Genomic DNA, 17367 nt, shown 5'->3' with positions numbered 1-17367 from the left:
GTCTTGGTGTTGTAGTTAGTTAACTGTCTTGGTGTTGTAGTTAGATAACTGTCTTGGTGTTGTAGTTAGATAACTGTCTTGGTGTTGTAGTTAGTTAACTGTCTTGGTGTTGTAGTTAGATAACTGTCTTGGTGTTGTAGTTAGATAACTGTCTTGGTGGTGTAGTTAGATAACTGTCTTGGTGTTGTAGTTAGATAACTGTCTTGGTGTTGTAGTTAGATAACTGTCTTGGTGTTGTAGTTAGTTAACTGTCTTGGTGTTGTAGTTAGTTAACTGTCTTGGTGTTGTAGTTAGATAACTGTCTTGGTGTTGTAGTTAGATAACTGTCTTGGTGTTGTAGTTAGTTAACTGTCTTGGTGTTGTAGTTAGTTAACTGTCTTGGTGTTGTAGTTAGATAACTGTCTTGGTGTTGTAGTTAGATAACTGTCTTGGTGTTGTAGTTAGTTAACTGTCTTGGTGTTGTAGTTAGATAACTGTCTTGGTGTTGTAGTTAGTTAACTGTCTTGGTGTTGTAGTTAGATAACTGTCTTGGTGTTGTAGTTAGATAACTGTCTTGGTGTTGTAGTTAGTTAACTGTCTTGGTGTTGTAGTTAGTTAACTGTCTTGGTGTTGTAGTTAGATAACTGTCTTGGTGGTGTAGTTAGATAACTGTCTTGGTGTTGTAGTTAGATAACTGTCTTGGTGTTGTAGTTAGATAACTGTCTTGGTGTTGTAGTTAGATAACTGTCTTGGTGTTGTAGTTAGATAACTGTCTTGGTGTTGTAGTTAGATAACTGTCTTGGTGTTGTAGTTAGATAACTGTCTTGGTGTTGTAGTTAGATAACTGTCTTGGTGTTGTAGTTAGTTAACTGTCTTGGTGTTGTAGTTAGTTAACTGTCTTGGTGTTACAACGTTCCACCTCTACAACAAGGAAGCCACCTGTGAATGTAACATCATGCTCGACAATGGTCGGGTCATTGCCCGGCTACAGTTCCGGCCCTCTCCGATCTCTCTATCACGGCGTGAAGCTGGACAGAACACCGTCATCCACACAACACCTGGACGGCGAGACAACCGCCTGCACCACACTGATACACCGGCTAGCCAGTACTACGTGGGGAGCCAATCACCAAGACAATGAGGTGCTGGTGAACTGTGACAGACAGACAGACAGACAGACAGACAGACAGACAGACAGACAGAGACAGAGACAGAGACAGAGACAGACAGACAGACACAGAGACAGACAGAGACAGACAGAGACAGACAGAGACAGAGACAGACAGACAGACAGACAAACAGGCAGACAGACGCTTCAAACACGCAGAGGTGTCTCTCCCTCCACACGCCTGGGGGAGGGAGGGAGGGAGGGGGGGAGGGAGGGGGGAAACAGAACCTTGTTCTTTCATTTGTTTATTTATGAACGTGTTTGTTTGTTGTTGTGTTCTCTGGTGTTCAAGAGAGAGGGAGGGAGGGAGGGAGGGAGGGAGGGGGGAAGGGAGAGGGAGCGAGAGGGAAAGGGAGGGAGGGAGGGAGGGGGGGGAGGGAGGGAGGGAGGGGAGAGGGAGCGAGAGGGAAAGGGAGGGAGGGAGGGAGGGGGGGGAGGGAGGGAGGGAGGGGAGAGAGAGAGAGCGAGAGAGAGAGGGAAAGAGAGGGAGGGAGGGAGAGAAGGAGGGAGGGGGGAAGGGAGAGGGAGCGAGAGAGGGAAAAGGAGACAGAGAGAAGGAGGGAAGGGGGAGGGAGGGAGGGAGGAACAGGGAAAACAAGGTTTCAACAAAAGTCAGGAGGAGAGAGGGAGGTAAAAGAAAGATGACAAGAACACAAACAAACAGCTGATGAACAGATGAAAGGAGGAGGGGTGTAGAGGGGGGGGTAGAGGGGGGGGGCCTAAGTGAGAAATAACGAGGCGACGCCAGATCCTTTATCAGGTTAGCATGCGGCTAGCAGCTAGCGGTAGCATCAGATTCTTTATCAGGTTAGCATGCAGCTAGCAGCTAGCGGTAGCATCAGCAGCTCATTAGAGCTGACAGCACTGCACCCTGCCCAGTCAGAGCTGTGTGTGTGTGTGTGTGTGTGTGTGTGTTTCTGTGTGTGTGTGTGTTTCTGTATGTGTGAATGTGTAGGTTCAGGGTCAGGGGTCAGGGTCGTACCTGTTGGAAGCGGGGGAGTTTCCAGAGGGGCGGGTTCTCAGGTAGGGTCAGGGGTCAGGGTCAGGGGTCAGGGTCAGGGGTCAGGGTCGTACCTGTTGGAAGCGGGGGAGTTTCCAGAGGGGCGGGGCCTCAGGTAGGGGGCGGCTCCTCCTCAGCAGGCTGGTCCGCGTGTCCTGGATACGACCTAGCTTAGGCTGGAGGACAGACAGGCAGGCAGACAGACAGGCAGGCAGACAGACAGGTAGGCAGACAGACAGGTAGGCAGGCAGACAGACAGGTAGGCAGACAGGTAGGCAGGCAGACAGACAGGCAGGCAGGCAGACAGACAGACAGACAGACAGACAGGCAGGCAGGTAGGCAGACAGACAGACAGGCAGGTAGGCAAGTAGGCAGACAGGCAGACAGACAGGCAGGCAGGCAGACAGACAGGCAGACAGACAGACAGACAGGTAGGCAGACAGGCAGACAGACAGGCAGGCAGACAGACAGGCAGACAGGCAGACAGGCAGACAGACAGACAGACAGAGGCAGGTAGGCAGACAGACAGGTAGGCAGACAGACAAGCAGACAGGTAGGCAGACAGACAGACAGACAGAGGCAGGTAGGCAGTCAGACAGGTAGGCAGACAGACAGGTAGGCAGACAGACAGACAGACATGTGTGTGTGTGTGTGTGTGTGTGTGTGTACCTGGCCCAGCTGTCTCTCTCTCAGGTGTGTGTGTGTGTGTACCTGGCCCAGCTGTCTCTCTCTCAGGTGTGTGTGTGTGTGTGTGTACCTGGCCCAGCTGTCTCTCTCTCAGGTGTGTGTCCTTGGCGTGCTGCTGGTCCAGCCAGCGCTGGGCGTACGTGTTGTGCAGCAGCTCAGAGATGGGCGTGGAGGGCCTGGGGGGCGGAGCACAGGAGAGAGAGGGAGAGGGAGAGAGAGAGAGAGACATTCACATTTACATATTTGGCATTTAGCAGACGCCTTATTCCAAAGCGACTTACAATCGATACATTTGACTAAGCAAGTGAATCATCAATCCACCAGTCGTAGCAGGAAGAGTAATCCAGCTCAGGCCCGGGGCCATTGACAGTCTCAGAAATCTTCTTCTATCACCTTTTTCTAAACCTAGACTTTTTGTTTTTGTTTTTTTTGTTTAATATACACTGGAGAACAGAGAGACAGTACTAGGGGGGCAATAGAAGTTTTTAGGGACACAGTAGAGGGGAAAGCGGGTGTCTCAGGAGACGCAGTGCTGGGGGGCAGAAGATGTCTCAGGAGGAGCAGTTAAGGTGTAACCTGAAGAGATGGAGGTCTTCAGTCTACGACGGAAGATGGGTAGAGAAGATAGAGAGAGAGAGAGAGTTAACCCTAACAGGGTGAGGTCATGTGACAGGGTTAGGTGGTAAATGTGTTGTTGTTCGGAGGACTTTGCTTTGAAGAGAGCTTTGGAGAATAAGCCACAGCTAGTCAGTGACAGACATAGGTTTACCTCCCTCCGGAACAAGGTTACCAAAATGATCAGAAAGGCTAAAGCTAATTTCTTCATTACTATCATCAAAGAGGCAAAGGGAAACACCAAACGGATCTGGGAACAAATCCAAAATGTCATGGGAACCAACCACAGGCCTAGGAAACAGATACAGCTGAAACTGAATGACAACTTAACACAAGATCCAGCCCAAATAGCTGTAGCTTTTAACACATATTTCATTGACTCTGTAAAAGAGATCGCACAGAATTTTCCTCAAATAACCAACAATAATGTTGAACTTGATGAAACCAAGCCCTCTTTCAGCATTCAGCCCATCTCGGCACACAAAACCCAAGTCATAATTTCATCTCTCAAACTCTCAACAGCGAAGGATATCTATGGAATGGACACTACAATGCTGAAATCTCTGAAAGAACACCTAGTCCACCCCATTACACAAATTATCAACCAATCAATACTTGAGGAAACAGTCCCTAGTACCTGGAAAACAGCTATTGTTTCTCCCATCTTCAAGTCAGGTGACCCCCAGGATGTTGGTAACTATAGGCCAATCAGTATTTTACCCATTATCTCCAAGGTCACTGAGAAGTGGGTTACAGAGCAGCTCGTTCACTTTTTAAGCAATAGCCCATTTCCCCTTCATCCAATGCAGTTTGGCTTTAGGACCCTACACTCTACAGAAACGGCCAACTGCTACTTCCTAGAAAAGGTCAAAGGTATGGTTGATAGAGGAGGTGTTGTAGGTGCTGTGTTTTTAGATCTCCGCAAAGCCTTCGACACAGTCAATCACCAGGTCCTTATCACCAAGCTGTCTGCCTTTAACTTCTTGCCATCAGCCCTTAAATGGTTGGACTCATATCTCTGTGACAGAAATCAGCTAGTCCAGATAAAGAATCAGCGCTCACCTACCATCATGTCTTGCACCGGGGTACCACAAGGCTCCATACTTGGCCCACTCTTGTTCAGCCTATATATCAACGACCTACCATCTGTCTGCCCAGAAGTGCATGTACAAATGTACGCTGATGACACTGTTTTATATGTGCATGACAAGAACACACACCTGGCAGCTGCCAAACTTAGCTCTGCTATGGAAAAGGTCACCAAATGGCTCAACAGCTCTTGCCTCCAGCTCAACGTTAATAAAACTGTAGGAATGTTCTTCTCCAAACAAAACAATATGACCACGGCAAACATAACCATTTCAGGGCAAAACATTAGTATAGTTCCGTCGTTCAAATATTTAGGGATCATCATTGATTCAAACCTGACTTTCAAAGAGCACATCAAGAAAGTGTCTGGTAGGGTGAAGTTTGGCCTGGCAAACTTCAGGTACATCAGAAGCTCACTGACCATGAGTGCTGCCAGACTATATATGGACGCATCAATTATGTCGCACCTCACATATTGTTTGACAAGCTGGGGCCATACATACAGCACTTCCCTAAAGCCATTAGCCACCCTATACAAGCGGACCCTTAAGGTTAGGGATGTCCCGATCCCACTTTTTCACTACCGATACCGATACCGATACCTGGGCTTCGGGTATCGGCGATACCGATACCGATCCGATATTTGTATACATTTTTTGACCCCTGAATAATAACAAATACCTCCCCAGTATATAGTCCACACCAACAACAGTTAAATTAAAGACTGCCAGCCTTTATTAAAGCAACAAATGCGACGTGTTGTGGATTGGAACTATGATTGGAACAAATGATGTGTCATACATTGAAATCCGAAAAAATATGAAGTTAGAGTCATTTGAATGTTGTTAGACGTCAGGCACATATAGGGTTAACCTCTTTGTAATGAAACCGGAAGCACACAGCGCTATGCGCATTTTAAGCGCATATATGACTCGCGTGAAGCATTTCTGCGACTCGCGTGAAGCATTTCTGCGACACGCGTTTCTGTTCACTGTTTTCATTCCCTCATCGCTTATACACATAAGTTTGACTTGACAGTAGGATCGGATCGGAGCCTTTTTTTTCTGGTGCGATCCCCGATCCAGCATTCAGGACCAATATCGGGTCGATATCCGATATCAGTATCGGGACATCCCTACTTAAGGTCATGGACCAGAAGCCCAACAGCACACACTACTGTACCATCCTAGACTAGACAAATGTAAATACCTTAGCTGGGAAGACACCATCAAATACAAAAACATCTGTCTCATCCATAAAATTCTGCATAACAAAGCTCCTCCCCCGCTTAACTCTTTCATAAACCAGCGTGACCACAGCTTACGGCCCACCAGAAGCACCTCTCGTGGCGACCTTATAGTTCCATTCAGGAAAAGCACCTTCAGTAAGCAATCCTTCTCAGTGATAGCAATAGAAAACTGGAACTCACTACCCAACCAACTCAAAGACATACATACTTACTCCACCTTCACAACACACATGAAAGCCTGGCTGACACAGAACTATACTTGTCCTCATTAATCCCTCTCTGTGCTGCCTCCCCATAATGCCTTTTTTTTGTATGTTTTGTTCTGTTTAATGTATTGCTGTTTGTAAGTGCTTAATGTTGTGTGGCCTGTAATTGTCCTGTGGCTTCTATGTGCTTGAAATGTCGCTGCCCCCATAAGTGTGTATGTGGTGTTTGTTGTAGCCCCTTCAATCACCTCAGCTTGCTTACGTGTTTTTTTTGTCAAGTGTGATGTTGGGGTACCTTGTCTCAGCCACGTGTTCTTAGAATATTTAAATGTTTTATTTTAACTAATGACGTTACTTTTCAGGATGCCATGTTGCAACTGGCCGGGGACTTCAGCTGAAACTTAGCCGACTAGGCTAACGCTGCCTTTTTTACTGTATTTTATATGGTTCATGTATTTGGATTGTCCTCGATATAATAAACTAATAAACTAAACTAAACTAAACATGACCTTTGTACTGGAATTTATATTACTGTGAGTTTTATTATGCTATACTGCCACACACACACACATACAAACACACACACACACACACGCACACACACACACACACATACAAATACACACACACACGCACACACACACACACACATACAAATACACACACACGCACACACGCACACACACCTGACATAATTCTGCTTGTGAGCCTTGAACACAGAGACTCATACCTTGTCTGAAGCTCCACCCTCTAACCCAGTGTTTTTCAACCTTTTTTGTGCCACGGCACATTTCTTACCTTGAAAAAATCCCACGGCACACCGCCATCCCAAATGTTACAAAATGATACAAAGTAGCCTATCATATACGTAACATTATATGAACTTGTCGTTATACTCACTCAGTGCGAAGCCTGGCCCTGTATGTTGGCCATGTATGCGAGCCTTGCGCACAATTTGTCACTTGCAAGCAGCTTTGCGTCATCACACTTCTCATCAGTTAAAACGGTGTTCAGCTCCTCCCGTGACTCAAACACGCGGGCGGCACTTTTCCGCCGGACAATCATCGGCGTATGGAGCAATAACGTATTATGCTGGGCTCCCGTCTCTTCACATAATGCTGCATATAAGCGGCTTTTCAGAGGTCTTGTTTTTACAAAGTTTACCATACGAACAACAGCATTCAACACATCAGATATCTCCATCAGTGCAGACACTTACGCAGCTGTCCCACTGAAGTCCTCCTTGTTCGACATACTCTGATGTGATCTGACATATTTCCTCCCCTGTTGTTTTTTTATGCAATGTCTTGCAAAAAAGAAATGTTCTGTGATTGTGTCTCCATCCACAAAGCGTGCATTGGCCAAGAGTTGAGCCAAGACTCAAGTTGCAAAGCAAACTGCCCACTGCCACGTATCTTCTCCAAAACAAAATGTTCGATGTCTGCAGACATGTCAGCAATGCGTCTGGCAATCGTCTTAATGAATGAACGAAACAATGTAGGTTATTTTTTATCATCTTGGGGTATGGGCATACAATCGTTAGGTTTTTCAGTCACATATTCACACACCCTCCTGTCAATCACCTGGAAGAGGCCGCTTTGCGGACGGCGATACGCTTTTCTCTGACTGTTACTGTTGAATCTCTACTAGACCTTGCAGAATCTAATCAATAGGTAATAACTGGGGACGACACGTCGAACTTCAGGTCTTCACTCGAGCACGCTTTATTACAGAATGAACTGGCCTGAGGGGCGTGGCAATCATAGACATGACATCCCCCTTTTTCTTGGCATTAAACTTTTACTAACCAACAAACACAGCTGATGATTATACTAACCTTAATGTAGCTAAATTGCATACTAAATCATATTTCAGTAATTATCAAAATATCCTTTGACACTTCTTAATGGTCAGCTGGTATAACATCAGGTAACATTTTTTTCTTATTATTATAAATCACTGTATCTTCCAAATTATTTCCTGTAAATTCAAAATCAGTGTATCATTACATTGTACAACTCTCTTTTTTTATTTTTATTTTTTTTAACACATTGAGAATCCTCTTCACTTCAATAAGTTCAAAACATAGTCAGACAGTCTACTGGGTGTTCGCTTGATCCTTTGCGGCCTGTCTGTATTTGTGTGTCATAGTTATGTTCAGCTTGTGGACTCTGATTATCAGTGGCGTGTGTGTGTTCTTCTGTTGCCTCTCTGATTTCTGTGTCCTCAGTTTCCTGTGTGTCCTCCTCTTCTTGGAATGTCCCTTGTTTCAGTCCTTTTCCTTCGTATCTCTTAACAAAGGTGGTGTTCCTCGAATACCGTGCTCCTGTTGGCGATTCCACTACCACTTTGTTTCCGGCCCTACTGATGATCTTGTGTGGTGTCGCGTTGAATGTGGTAGAGAACTTGTCAGTTTTGTCCTGTTTCAGGAGAACAGTGTCACCGACACTGACCTCTGACTGCTGTGCTCCTCTGCGTGTATCAGCATACAGCTTACTCTTTGCCTTCTGCTCAGCGTCACGGTCACACACTTCCTGATCTGTGTTCACTTCAATCAGTTCCGGTAGCTTTCCTCTCATCTCTCGGTTGAAAAGCAGTTCGGCAGGGCTTTTACCTGTGGATGGATGGACGATGCTCCTGTAGATTGTCACATATTTTCTCAGTTCCTTTTTCCAATCCAGTCCCTCTGATTGAGCAATCCGAATCCTCTTCATCAGTGACGCGTTCTGACGCCCAACTTCTCCGTTGGCCTGAGCGTACTTCGGTGTGGTTTTGATGTGTGTGATGCCGTTTTCCTCACAGTACAGTCTAAATTGTTCAGATCTGAACTGGGGTCCATTGTCAGTCTTGATTGTGACTGGCAGTCCATGTCGACTGAATATTGACTCCAGACTGTCTATGACCTTTTCTGATGTGGTTGTGGTCATGACGTCATATTCATAATACCGGCTGAAATAGTCTACTACCACTAAAATGGAGTGGTTGGACGGGAGAGGCCCCAGTAGGTCAATGGCGACATCCCGCCAGGGTCCATCAGGTAGCGGTGTGGGTCTCAGCGGTTCAGGTGGGTCAGGTCTAGCCACTATCTGACATCCGTGGCAGGCTTTACAGTGTCTCTCAGCTGCCCTATCATCAGCTATTACCTGCGTCGGCGCGTCCTTGTCGAAATAAGCAAGGGTGGTCGCTCTGGCGAGCGCTGCTTTAAGAGCACTGAATGCTTGCTTCTGGTCTGGCCCGAATATGAATGGCGTGTCCTTCCTTGTCAGGCGTCTCAGTGGCTCTGACATTGTAGCAAACTGAGGGATAAATGTGCTGCTGTATCCGACCAGCCCCAGGAAACTACGCACCTCCGTGTCGCTCTCTGGCTCCCGTGCTTCTGTCACAGCTCGCACCCTCTCTTCTGTTGGACCAATGCCCTTCTCTGACAACAGAATTCCCATGAAAATTAGTCTGTCCATGTTGAACTGACACTTCTCTGGATTTAGTGTCAATCCTGCTTCTCTGAGTCTCGCCATAACGGCGTGCAGTCGTTTGTCGTGCATGGCTTGGTCACGTGCATGTATGATCACGTCATCGGATATGTTTTCAACCCCTTCAATTCCAGCCAAGGTATTGGCTATCTCGTGCTGGTATTGCTCGCTAGCAGATGATACACCGAACAACAGTCTTTTGTACCTGTACACGCCGTTGTGCACAGCGAACGTGGTGATCTCACGCGATTCAGGAGTCAGTTCGAGTTGGTGGTAGCCCCATTTCAAGTCTAACTTGCTGAATATGGTCGAGCCATTCATCCCTTGGAGTAGCTCATCCACAGTGGGGATTGGGAAGCGTTCCCTCACTATGGCTTCGTTGGCCCGTCTCATATCCAGGCAGAGTCGGACATCGTTTCCAGGTTTTGGGACAATTACGACCGGATTCACCCACGGGGTGGGCCCATTCACTGGTTCAATAATGTCTAAATTCTCCAATTCTTTTATTCTGGACTCTACTGCCCCCCGGAGGTGAAATGGAATTCGCCTGAGTGGCTGGGCTACTGGTTTAACCTCTGGGTTAATGTGTAGACTAACTTGTCTTGTTTTTAGTTTCCCGACTCCACTGAACACTTCAGGGTATTGTTGTTGGAGTGTTTGCTTTGTCTCTGTGACAGCAGCAATGTCGGCACCTATTCTCAGGACGCCCAGTCTCATCGCTGTGTCTTTTCCCAGCAGTGGTTCACCTTTCCCCCTGATTACAATGAATTCTGCATGTTCAGTTTTGTTTCCTATTGACACATTACATGTAAATGCACCCTTGACAGTTAATGGTTCACTGGAACAATATGAGTACAATTTCCTCTCTGTCTTAGGGACATAGGAATGACACTTAATGTGTTCTGCTTTCACATTTTCCCACACATTTTCTCCCATCACATTGATTGATGCGCCAGAGTCAATGAGCATTTTCATATTCACTCCCCCCACACAGAAATCTAGTCTCTCTGACATGTGATTGTCATTAATGGCAAATGCAAAGTATTCCTCTTCTTCTACATTGTTAACTTTCTGTTTCACTTTCTCACCTTTAGTGCGGCACACCTTTGCAAAATGATCTTTACCCTGACACTTGTGGCATGTCACGCCACGTGCGGGGCATTTTGGATCTCGGCCAATGTGATCAGAATTTCCACATCTGTAACACTTTCCATCACTTCTATTGTCTCTGTTCGGTTTACCTTTCTCGTTCCAGTTTTGCCATCCCTTTTTTTCATTGTGATCAACTCGGTTAACAGTCTCCGATGTAGCTCCGGTCGTTGTGCATGACATGTCAGCCATTTGCTCCTCGATGCTCTCACAACGAGCAGCTATTTCCATTGTGACTGCTAATGTCAATACACGACCCTCTTCCAAAAGCTTCCTACGCAGATACTCTGATGTTCCTTTGCTTAGAATTGCATCCCGTATCTGGTTATCAGAATCTCCCCCATATCCACAGTCTCTCACAGCTTGTCTCAGGCGTGTAGCAAATTGCTGCACTGTCTCACCTGGTTTCTGGTGCATCTTTTGAAACGCGTACCTTGACAGCGCTGTGTTGACTTGGGGCACGAAGTAGGCGTTCAAAGCCTCGACCGTCTTCATGTAGTCCGTTGCATCACCGTTGTCCGGTAAAGTTGAAAAAACATCCTGAACGTCTGGTCCAGCTAGATGTAGTAATAGTGCACGTCTCCTTTGCTTTGTCGTATTAGGTGAATCGTCATCCAAGATGAGCCCTTTTCCGTCCGCATATAGCTCGAACGAAGTTAGCCAACGCTTCCATCTCGGACCTAGCGTGGCTGGCTCTGTGTAGCATGCGAAATGTTGGATCCCGGTTTTCTCCATACTAACAAGCTAAACTTGATTCTTGTAATTACAAATGCATGTTTCTCCTCGTCGCCAATGTTGAATCTCTACTAGACCTTGCAGAATCTAATCAATAGGTAATAACTGGGGACGACACGTCGAACTTCAGGTCTTCACTCGAGCACGCTTTATTACAGAATGAACTGGCCTGAGGGGCGTGGCAATCATAGACATGACAGTTACCATTCTTATGCCGATCTTTTTGGGCTCGTCAACTTCTAACATTACACTCTGTAATATCATATTTCTTGGCTCCTCGACAGTTGTTTGATGCCTCTGCTTCATTGATTCATTCATCCATGGTCTTAACATTGGCATCGTAACTCCTCCTCTGTTGTTTGTTAACTTGACCAACCACTTGAGACACTTTTTTCGAGCTGGTCCGAGTGTGTCTCCGCGGGTGTGTGTGTGAGTGTGTCTCTGCGGTGTCTCTCCGCGGGTGTGTGTGAGTGTGTCTCCGCGGGTGTGTGTGAGTGTGTCTCCACATACGTTGTTGTGAATTAATATTGACGTGTAAAAGTCTAGGGTGCGAATATAAGACGCAACTTTTTCAGACTTTTTTCCAGGGGAAAAACCCCGTTTTATATTCGGGTCAATACGTAAGTGGAATTTGATAATTTCCCACGGCACATCTGATGATGCCGCGGCACAGTGGTTGGGAACCACTGCTCTAACCTGTTGAGCAGGAAACAGTGGAGAGCAGAAGTGAACCACTCAGAAGGCTAACATTCAGCTCTCTGGTGCTGCCGTTCACTAGCATGACCCACAACACTACATATGTATGACTCTCTGAAGGACTTTACACTCATTTACCTTCAACATTCAAAACAACCACAAAGGAAGAAGCAACACTGTCACAATCTGGATTTGACTTCCTACTGACTTCAACACGGTGAGTTTTCAGAAGTGAACTTTCACCTCAGAAGCCATTACAGGGGAGTCGGAGGTGGTGAGAGAATGGCGTCTAAACCCTCTCTCTCTGAGGAGAATCTTTCCTGTCCTGTGTGCTGTGACATCTTCAAGGATCCTGTTGTCCTCCGTTGTAGCCACAGCTTCTGTAAAACCTGTCTGCAGGAATTCTGGAAACATAAAGACACTCAGGAATGTCCAATGTGCAGGAGAAAATCATCCAATGATCCTCCTTGTAACCTGGCGTTAAAAAACCTGTGTGAGGACTTCTTACAGGAGAGAAGTCAGAGAGCTGCAGCAGGGTCTGAGGTGCTCTGCAGTCTGCACAGTGAGAAACTCAAGCTCTTCTGTCTGGAGGATAAACAGCCCATCTGTTTGGTGTGTCAGACTTCAAAACAGCATAAAAAACATGACTGTTGCCCAGTAGATGAAGCTGTACTGGATCATAAGAGTGAACTTCAGACTGCACTGGAACCCTTAAAGGAGAAGCTGAAGACCTTTCAAGAGGTTAAACTGACTTGTGATGAAACAGCTAAACATCTTGAGAGCCAGGCCCAGCGCACAGAGAGGCAGATGAAGGAGCAGTTTGAGAAGCTTCACCAGTTTCTACGAGATAAAGAGAGAGTCAGGATCGCTGCACTGAGGGAGGAAGAGGAGCAGAAGAGTCAGGTGATGAAGGGGAAGATTGAGTCCACAAAGAGCAGTCTCGCGTAGCTGTTTCCCCTCTCCAGGTGGGATAGAGTGGAGTGGAGAGTCGTCGCGATGGCGTCCTCTGTGGACCTGTGGGCTCTGTAGGCAAACTGGTATGGATCCAGGTTGGGCGGGAGGCGTGTGACTATGTGGGCCCGGACTAGTTTCTCGAAGCACTTCATGATGATTGGTGTGAGTGCCACCGGGCGGTAGTCGTTTAGTCAGCTCACCGTGCTTTTCTTCGGGACTGGGATGATAGTTGAGGTTTTCAGGCAGGGTGGGATGGTGGCCTGGGACAGGGACTGGTTGAAGATGTTGGTGAAAACCCCGGCCAGCTGGTCGGCGCAGTCCCTCAGCACCCGTCCCAGGACACCATCCGGCCCTGAGGCTTTCCTGGGGTCCACCGCCTTCAGCACGCGTCTCACTTCATGCTCTGTGAGGGTGAGGCTGCTGAGAGCTGGAGAGAGTGGTGTTTGTGTTGTGGTTACCTCCATTCGCCCCTCGTCGAACCGGGCGTAGAAGGAGTTCAGCTTTTCCGCCAGCAGGGGGTCGTCCTCCGCGGCTGTGAGCCTGTTGGCTCTGAAGTTTGTCATGTGCTGAACCCCCTGCCACACCCACCTGGAATCGTTGCTCAGGAAGCATTCCTCAATCTTCTCTCTGTGGTCTGCCTTGGCCTCCCGGATGCCACGCTTTAGGTTAGCCCTGGTGGTGCTGTACAGCAGTGTGTCCTTCGCTGAGAAGGCGTTGTCCCTCTCATTGAGCAGTTTTTGGACCTTCCCAGTCATCCATGGCTTCGTGTTGGGGTAGACCCGGACCTGTTTGTCCACGGTGGCTGAGTTGGTGCAGTTCACTATGTGGTTCAGAACCGACGACGTGAACTGTTCCAGGTCCTCATGCTCATATTCCTGCCATGAGGTGTCATTCAGGCAGATCTGCAGTGGAGCGGACCCTGCTGGCCAGGTTCTGACAGTCTTAGTGGTGATGGGAGCACTTTTCCTCATGGGAGTGTAGGCTGGATCAGGAGGATTGACACATGGTCAGACATGCCTAGATGAGCTAGCGGTCTAGCCTTGTAAGCAAGCTTGATGTTGGTGTATACCTTATCCAGTGTTTTTCTCCTCTTGTTGCACATTTAACATGCTGATAGAACTTCGGTAGTACTACCTTCAGGTCAGCATGATTGAAATCCCCCGCGATTATGTGTACGGCTTGAGGATCCGCGCTCTGTCCACTACTGATGACGTCATGTAGCCGCGCCAATGCTAAGCTACCAACCGTGCTAGGCGGTATGTAAACACATGTAATGTACACTGCGTTGAATTCCCTCGGGAGGTATGTGGGTCGGCATTTAACAGTCAAGTATTCCAGGTCTGGGGAGCAGTGGCTACTTACAGTTTTTGTGTTTAAGCACCAGCTGTCCTTCGTAGATATAATGAGGCCGCCTCCGCGCGTCTTCTCACTAAGGAGCGTCCTGTCCGCACGGTGTAAAGTCCTGCCTTCTAGCCCGACCGCGGAGTCCAAGATGGAGTCATTTAGCCAGGTCTCTGTGAAAATAATCACACAGCTGTCCCCCACGTTGTTATTGGAAGCGACCTGCAGTCTCAGTTCGTCCATCTTGTTAGCCAGAGACCTGACGTTGGATAGGAATATACTTGGCAAAGCAGGCTTATTCGGGCTTCTCCTCATCCTAGCTAGCAGGCCTCCCCTACGTCCTCGTCGTTGCTTGCGGTCTCGACGCCGCCGCTTGCGCCTGAGGGCTGGGACCGCGTACCATTGTTCTCCCGGCGACCGAGCAATGTCGAGTGGAATGTTTTGTTGTTTCAAGAATTCCGTTGTTACAGTCCTCTCGTTTTGCGCACCAACCAACTTCTAGTAAGTCTAGTCTGCTGTAGGTACTATTTACACAGCCGTTCCCTATAAGTATTAAAATAAAAATGTACTTAGAAACACTAAAAAGCACCGATGTTGAGGTATGTTCTATTGAGGTATGTTCTATTGAGGTATGTTCTACTGAGTTCCGTTCTTATTGCAACTGCCGAGAGGTTCTGATCCAATCAGAGACCAGGACAGGCAGACGCAGCGGTGATGTCACTCACCGTGTGGAGATGCCGAAGGTGGTGTCGGGGGGCAGGCGGGGGGGCGGGGGCGGGCGGGGGTGGCGGGGGGGGGCGCGGGGCCTGGGGGGGTCCCGGGAGGCACGGTACTGGTAGTGCTCCTGGGCGGTGACCAGGCCTGAGCGCACGCCCTCGCGGTTCAGCGCCACGAAGTCCTTCTGCTGCCGGGGGGGGCGGAGCCTGCTGCTGGGGCCAGAGTGGGTACGCCAGGTAGACAGGGCTGGGGGGGGGAGGGGGAGGGGGGGTTAGCTTGCACAACACAGACACAGACATACTAACTGTGGGGTCAAAAAATGTGGGCACCCCTAGTCAAAATGCCCTTTATAATGAATATCTAAGGGGGTGTTCTCACTAGAACATTTGCTTCACTTGAATCGGAGTTTAGGATAAAGTTCACTTCGATCTGCGTCGTTTGGAGCTGTGAGAACGCGCATTCGATGTCGCTCCCGCAGCAAAGAACCAACGGATGCTCCGCTTGAAAAGGATGGTCACTTTGCTTCGCTTCGCTTTTGGTGAGAACGCTGCTCGAGGCAGTCCATAGGAAAACAACAGCGCACGCGTGTTGATCTGAATAAGAGAGGGACGAACGGGCAATTCTATTTTTTTCTGACCAATCAACTACCACGTCTGTTGCTTCGATTGCGTATGTTACTTTGTTTACATGAAGGGCTGTGAGAACGTAAATCAGATAAATAATTTATGCAACAATGTTCGAACTCATCCACTTGCTCCGGCTCATGATTCTGACTTTCATGTGACAACAGGAAGTGAAAAGAAGCAAACCTAACCTCTCTATGGTACAAAGTTCAACATGACATGTTTCATCATATTTTAAAGCAAGATACATTTTCATTTTTGTTACTTTTTACAGGGGAAAAACAAGGAAAAAGGCCTTGTGCAAAGGTTTGGGAACCCTGTCAGCTAGTACTTTGTAACTCCTCCTTAGGCAACTATAACAGCTTGCAAACGCTTCCTGTAGCCAGCTAAGAGTCTTTCAATTCTTGTTTGGGGATTTTCCCCCATTCTTCCTGACACCTCCACCTCAAAAATATTCTTCGGCCTTCTTGCATGCACGGCATGTTTGAGATCTCTCCAATAATATTCAAGTCTGGGGACTGTGATGGCCATTCCAAAACATTCATCCGTCTTTCCTAGAGGTACTTCATGGTTGATTTTGAGGTATGCTTCGGGTCATTGTCTTGCTGGAATACCCAACCTCTCTTCAACTTCAATTTCTGGACTGACCTTCGAACATTAGCCTCTAGAACAGGGGTGGGGAACCTCCGGCCTCCGGGCCGTATAAGGCCCGCGAGACCGTTTGATCCGGCCTACGAGGCAATTAATAAAAATAAACAAAAGCAACATTAGAAATACAACATTAAAAAAAAACTATTTTTATTGAACGTGACGTTCAGGGTCAGTGACGGACAGCTGTCTATCTGTCTGTGTCACGTTCGTGGTCACGTGCGTAACGTAATGTGTCATTGCGTGATAATCTTCTGTCATCGCTTCAATCAGAAAGTAATCAGAATGCAAACATGGCTGTCAAGAAAAGAAAGGTAGATGCAGAATGTCGCGCTTTCCAAGACAAATGGACAAACAATTATTTATTTGTTGAGGTAAAAGGCAAGCCAGTATGCCTTGTGTGTCGGGAGGCGCTCGCGGTTATGAAAAAGGCGAACCTCGAACGTCATTACAACTCAAAACATGCTAACCTGGACAACTTGAAAGGACAAATAAGCTTGGATAAAGTTAACGCTCTTCGTCGGAGTTTGGGTGCTCAACAAGCAGTCTTCACAAGACCACAATCTGACCGAGACAACGTTACGCATGCTAGTTTTGTGTTGAGTGAGCTAATCGCTGAGAAGCTGAGGCCGCATTCAGAAGGAGAATTTGTGAAGGAGTTAATTATTGCCGCGGCGGAGCTGCTCGCACCGGACAAAGTAAAATTGTTCCAAAGTGTCAGTTTGTCTCGAAGAACTGTCTCAGATCGGATTACTGACATGGCACAAGATATTGAGAAAACACTGAGGGACACCGCAAGAGAATTCCAGTTTTTCTCTCTGGCCTGCGATGAGACAACAGACATAACAAACACCGCCCAACTGGCCATTTTTGTGCGGGGGATTACAGCCGAGTTTCATACGAGGGAGGAGTTGCTGTCTTTGCAAGCCATGCATGGCACCACCAAAGGTGAGGATTTATTTGAGCAAGTTGTTTTGGCTATGAACAAATTCGAACTGCAGTTTGACAAGTTAAGTGGCCTGGCAACGGATGGAGCCCCAG

The 17367-nt window shown here is 47.5% G+C and overlaps 1 protein-coding gene across 1 annotated transcript in view; it reads right to left on the bottom strand.

The window, feature by feature from the left end:
* Positions 1–17367, bottom strand: part of cfap77 (cilia and flagella associated protein 77) — a gene marked incomplete at both ends in the record, with an annotated part of 33554 nt that overhangs the window by 9258 nt on the left and 6929 nt on the right. Inside the window, 3 exons of the mRNA XM_080532882.1 lie at positions 2222–2323; positions 2932–3010; positions 15064–15301. Of these exons, the coding sequence (XP_080389008.1) occupies positions 2222–2323; positions 2932–3010; positions 15064–15301 (419 nt within the window). The remainder of the gene's footprint in view (positions 1–2221; positions 2324–2931; positions 3011–15063; positions 15302–17367) is intronic.

Source organism: Nansenia antarctica (genome assembly GCF_963989245.1).
Source record: "Nansenia antarctica genome assembly, chromosome: 5".
NCBI classification, from domain to species: domain Eukaryota; kingdom Metazoa; phylum Chordata; class Actinopteri; order Argentiniformes; family Microstomatidae; genus Nansenia; species Nansenia antarctica.
Note: the sequence above shows the minus strand (reverse complement) of the source record. Positions and strands in the feature narration are given on the sequence as shown.